At 64.1% G+C, this 4,990-nt stretch overlaps 1 protein-coding gene across 1 annotated transcript in view; it reads left to right on the forward strand.

Annotated features, from left to right (window-relative positions):
- Nucleotides 1-55: 55 nt before the first annotated feature.
- Nucleotides 56-4,990, forward strand: part of MNEG_13020 (Stage V sporulation protein K) — a gene marked incomplete at both ends in the record, with an annotated part of 6,509 nt that continues 1,574 nt past the window's right edge. Inside the window, 13 exons of the mRNA XM_014038508.1 lie at nt 56-112; nt 340-380; nt 663-694; nt 947-1,272; nt 1,727-1,877; nt 2,226-2,325; nt 2,609-2,881; nt 3,143-3,225; nt 3,536-3,615; nt 3,835-3,940; nt 4,164-4,201; nt 4,409-4,501; nt 4,699-4,757. Of these exons, the coding sequence (XP_013893962.1) occupies nt 56-112; nt 340-380; nt 663-694; nt 947-1,272; nt 1,727-1,877; nt 2,226-2,325; nt 2,609-2,881; nt 3,143-3,225; nt 3,536-3,615; nt 3,835-3,940; nt 4,164-4,201; nt 4,409-4,501; nt 4,699-4,757 (1,439 nt within the window). The remainder of the gene's footprint in view (nt 113-339; nt 381-662; nt 695-946; nt 1,273-1,726; nt 1,878-2,225; nt 2,326-2,608; nt 2,882-3,142; nt 3,226-3,535; nt 3,616-3,834; nt 3,941-4,163; nt 4,202-4,408; nt 4,502-4,698; nt 4,758-4,990) is intronic.

Raw genomic sequence — 4,990 nt, forward strand, 5'->3', positions numbered from 1 at the left:
GCGGCGGCGCGAGCTCGAGCGGCGCGCGGCGGGCAGCCCGGCCTTGGAAGCTGTGATGAAGCTGACTGGCCTGGCGGCGGTGAAGGAGCGGATGCTGCAGCTGCGGGATGAGGTGAGTCCTTCGGTGATCTGGGGCAGGTGCGTTCGACCACGCGCCGCCAAAGGCGCAAGCGCAGCTGCTGTTCTCGGGCAGCCTCACCCTTAGGCAGCTCACGAGTGTGTTGCGCCTGCAGGGTCCCGCTCTCACCGCCTGCTGCTGCCGCCGCACCCGTGGCATCGCGCTGGCCGTCCAGCTGGGCTGACTCGTGATCGCGTGATTCAAATATGTGTTGTTGACAGGTGGAGCTGGACAAGGAGCGCGGCCGGCCCCCAAACTCCCGGTAAGCAAGACGCCAGCCAAAGGGCGCCGCTGCTGAGCACGTTGTGAGTCAGCAACAAGGACAATGACAGCAGGGGTAGGGGGGCCACGCTGCGTGTGGGCGCCACACGCCACAATGTGAGATCAGAGGCCTGCACTTTGCAGCTCCTTGGCGGCCGTCTGGCTTGAGCCCCGTGCACGTACAGTGTCGACACACGACACTCTGCTGTAATTGGCCCACACTCTGACGGACAAGTATCATGTGCCTCCACCCTGATCAAACACCCTCATCCCCCAACCCCAGCAATGCTAATATCCGCTTTTACGGGAACCCCGGTGGGTCATGAAGCCAACTTACTCACACCCTGGCAGCGCCGCATCAGCCTGGCTCAGCAGCCAATTCTCAGCTGCGGCCGTAGGTTCAATCGCGCCAGCTGGCGCAGCCTGATCTGCGGTTTGCTGCCCCCTCTCAACCCTGTTGCTGCTGATGATCTAAACCTGGTCAGGGGCCCTGCAAGCCGGGCCCACACAGCAGCTACCCGCGTCCTCCAATGCAGCAAACCCATGCTTTCCCGCGCCCCCCTCCAGGCACCGGCAAGACCACTGTGGCGCGGCTGTACGCCCAGCTCCTGTCAGAGCTCGGGGTCCTGCCCACACCTAAGCCGCCGCCGCCCCCCCAGCCGCCCAAGCAGCAGCTGTACGTCGGCTACCCCTACGCGCCGCCCCCGCCGCAGCCGGCGCCGCCCAAGGCGCCGCCCAAAGACGGGCCGGCGGTGGTGGAGACGAGCGGAGCCAAGCTGACTAAAGCTGACCTGCAGAAGGCGCTGGATGGTGACCTGGCGGAGGGGGGTGTCCTGTTTATTGACGAGGCATACCAGCTGAACCCTAAGACCAACCCCCTGGGCGGCCGCGAGGTGGGCGCAGGGGCAGGCGGCCGCACGGAGCGGACTGTTCTGCCCGGCTGCTTCTCTGTCCTGCGACAAAATGCTGTTGCGTGGAGAGTGTGTTCAGGCTGTCGGTGACCTAGGCCGGCAGCTGCGCTTTTTCGTATATCATGTTGGTTGATTGTAGTGTTGCTGCAGGTCTGTATCCATATCATCAAGCCGCCCCGCCCAAACACCTCAGCCTGCCACTCTACACCCTCACCCCTGCGCCACTCTATCAAACAACCCCGCGGAATACCCCGTCCAACCATCCCACCCAATGACATGCCTTGTCCACTCCACCCCGCCCAACCATTGGTTGGGTCTAGCAGCCCCGCCGCCGACCATTTAGCCCAACGACCCCGTGAACGCGCCTCACCAAGCCCATCTCCCCCCAAACACACACACATACACAAACAAAACGAACCACATTGCACGAGCCCAGGTCCTGGACCTGCTGCTGACTGAGGCTGAGAACCGGCGCGGCAAGCTGGTGGTGGTGCTGGCCGGCTACAGGACCCCCATGGAGGAGCTCATGGCCTACAACGAGGGCCTGCCCAGCCGCTTCCCCGCCGTGTTCACCTTTGAGGACAACAGTGAGCGCGGCAGCGAGTGTCCGGAGGGAGGGGGTTGCGAGGACGGGCGGGTGGGGTCGGTGGTTGTGGCGCCGCGAGCGCAGCACAGGGGAGTGAGGGGGAGGGGCTTCCGCTGTACAGTCGTTGTCAGCAAACAAAAGGTTTTTGTGGGTAAAACAAGCTTGTCCCGTGAGGCAGTCATTCTCAGGAGCAGAGGGATGCTCCCAGGGTGTTGCGGACATCACCGACATGCTGTTGGGCAACGCCATGCCCCCGCAACACGACCGTGCATGCAAACCGCCTGCAATGCGTCCGTGCATCCAAAACCGCCTGCGGCACTGCCATGCATCCAAAAACGCCTGGCCCCAGGCGACGAGGAGCTGTGCGAGATCTTCATGGGCATGATGGCGGCCGACAAGTCAGGGTTCAAGCTCGAGGACGAGCGCTGGGCGCGCATCGCGACGCGCAGGTGGGGGGTGGTCCAGGTGTTGTCCGGCTCAAGCCTTCCGCCGGTGTACGCCACACGTCATTCAGGTTTCTTTGTTGCAAGCAAATCTGGACATTCATTATGATAAAATTCTTAAGTCCGGTTTAGTCTGATAGGCCAGACAGCCAACGTGGCCTGCTGTGGTCTGTGTCTTATGCGTAAGTACCAACCTCAGCTTCAACACTTGAATGCCTGAATCCGCCCCACCATCTGCACTCCAGCCTCCTTCCCTGCTCCTGGCCTGCCCCCTCCACCACATGCCCAGGCTCGGCCGCCAGCGCGACGCCGGCGGCGCCGGCTTCGGCAACGCGCGCGCAGTCCGCAACCTGTACGAGCAGTCCATCGCCCGCCAGTCCGCGCGCGTGCTGGCCGAGAGGCGCGAGGGCGGCGCGCCCGACCCCCTGCTGCTCAGGAGGGACGACCTGCTGGGCCCCAAGAGGCTGGACGCGGGGGGCAGCAAGGCGCTGCAGGAGCTGGAGGCAATGAGGGGGCTGCGGCGCGTGAAGGAGTCGGTGCAGACGCTGCTGGGCCTGATCGAGTGCGCTGGCTGTGGAAGTACTGGGCTGGTCTGCCGCCATCGCGAGCGTGATGCGTTCGTTTGGCTGCAAGCTAAAAGCCACATACTACTGTGCGTCATCGCACTTGCAGCAATCCCCGCTCCCTTGGCATTATTGCGGCTTCGTGGACCCGTGCGCATTGCCTCATCCGTCTGAGCGCACGTGCCCATTGCTGCCCGAGGCGACCCCCCTCCGCCCCTCCCGGACTGCCCGTGTGTGCATTGACCGTGGTCAACCCTCAGGACCAACGCTGACCTGGAGGAGCAGGAGCGGCCCCTCAAGGAGGTCTGCCTGAACCGCGTCTTCCTGGGCAACCCCGGCACTGGTGGGCGGGCGCCTCTGGGTTTGACTCAATAGCTGAGCCATTTTTTGTGGTTGTTGGTCTGGAGTGTGGTTGACAAATGGTCGGCTACACGTCGCGTTCCGCGGCAGGCCGAGCAACTCTTCTTGCTGGGGGACCCTCGCGGCCTGGCTTGGTGGCTTGCAGTCACTGGCAAGCGGCTGCCTGCCGTCTGCGCGGCACGGTGGGGTGCGGCGCTGGGATACTCTAAACACATGCAAGCAGGCGGCTCTCAGACAGCAGACGTCGCCCTTCATCCAACCTCTCGTCCTCGATCAACCCCGCCTGGACACAGGCAAGACCACAGTGGCAAGCATCTACGGCCGCGTGCTGCGGGACCTGGGGCTGCTGTCAAAGGGCGAGGTCCTGGTCAAGGTAGGGCGCCGGCGAGTGCTCCACATGATCTGTGTGCGGAGCGCACTCGTCGGCAGGAAACCGTGCAACGCGCCTGCACAAACTCTGAATAGGCGCGCGGCACGCGGACGTGGAGTACTACGTGGCAGTGCCACTGGTGACACTGGCGCTGAATCGCGCAACGACGATCCACCTCATGTCTGATGCTGATCTGGCGGCGCCTCGTGCCTGCCGGCCCAGGTGCCGGCGGACTTTGTGGGGTCCGCGCTGGGCGAGAGCGAGAAGAAGACGGCCGCCATCCTGGAGGAGGCGCGCGGCTGCGTCCTCGTCATCGACGAAGCCTACGGTGGGCAGGGCACCGACGCATGGCGTTATCTGGGGAGGAGGGGGTGTGGACGCCGCCCGCATCTGGCCGGGCCCGGCAGTTGAAGCGTGTGGTGATTTGGCGTGCAGGGAGCTTGCCCTGTTTCTGCGTGCTCACAAGGAGCGCGTGCAGGCGGCGGCCGTGCTGCGCCGCTGACGCTGGGCCGCGACCGCGACGCCGTCGCCACGCTGCTACAACGTCGCAGGGCTTCACACAACGGCCGGCTCCAAGGACCCATACAGGGTAGGTGTTGCAACGTGGTGCCCGGTTTGATATGAATCTGTGCCCTTTACATGTTAGATTCTGGACGCCATGAGAAGGCGACCAGACACGCACCAGGGATTCACTTGGTAAACACATCGGCCCGTCCCTGCAACCCCGAACTGAATGGTGACCGACACTGGTGAACCTCCTCCTGTACGCCCCCCCCCACCCCGATACCGGCGCCAGGTCGCCGTTATTGACACCTTGGTGGCCAAGGTTCAGGGCGTGCCGGGTGACGACCGCTGCGTCCTGCTGCTCGGCTACAGGGAGCAGATGGAGGTGAGGCCCCCACCCCTGACGCGCCCATTCTCGTCCGCGACTGCCCCGCTCACTGGTGCGTTCTACACCAGGCAACGGCAACGCCTTTTGCTCCCTTGCCAAGCGCCGCTGGCCAGCCCTGGATGTGATGTCGCGCTAACACCCGGGGTCTGGGGCGCAGTGACCGCCTGCCGCCTGGCCCGCGTATCCTCCCCCAGGAGATGATGCGGGACGCCAACCCCGGGCTGGCCCGGCGCTTCCAGATGCAGAACGCATGGTGGGGGGATCGCATGAATCAATCTTCTCGCAGTTGCTTCGCAGACTTTTGCAGGCTGAGGCTGTGTCTGAGGCAGGCCGCCTTCTGCGGCAGAAGAACGACGCACGCTTGAAAACCTGCCGATTCACATGCCTGCGCACGCACGTTCGGCGGACATACGCACACACACACACATGCACATACGCGCACACACACACACACACACACACACACACACACACACACACACACAC

This window comes from Monoraphidium neglectum, assembly GCF_000611645.1.
Source record: "Monoraphidium neglectum strain SAG 48.87 unplaced genomic scaffold scaffold03575, whole genome shotgun sequence".
In the NCBI taxonomy this organism is placed as follows: Eukaryota; Viridiplantae; Chlorophyta; class Chlorophyceae; order Sphaeropleales; family Selenastraceae; genus Monoraphidium; species Monoraphidium neglectum.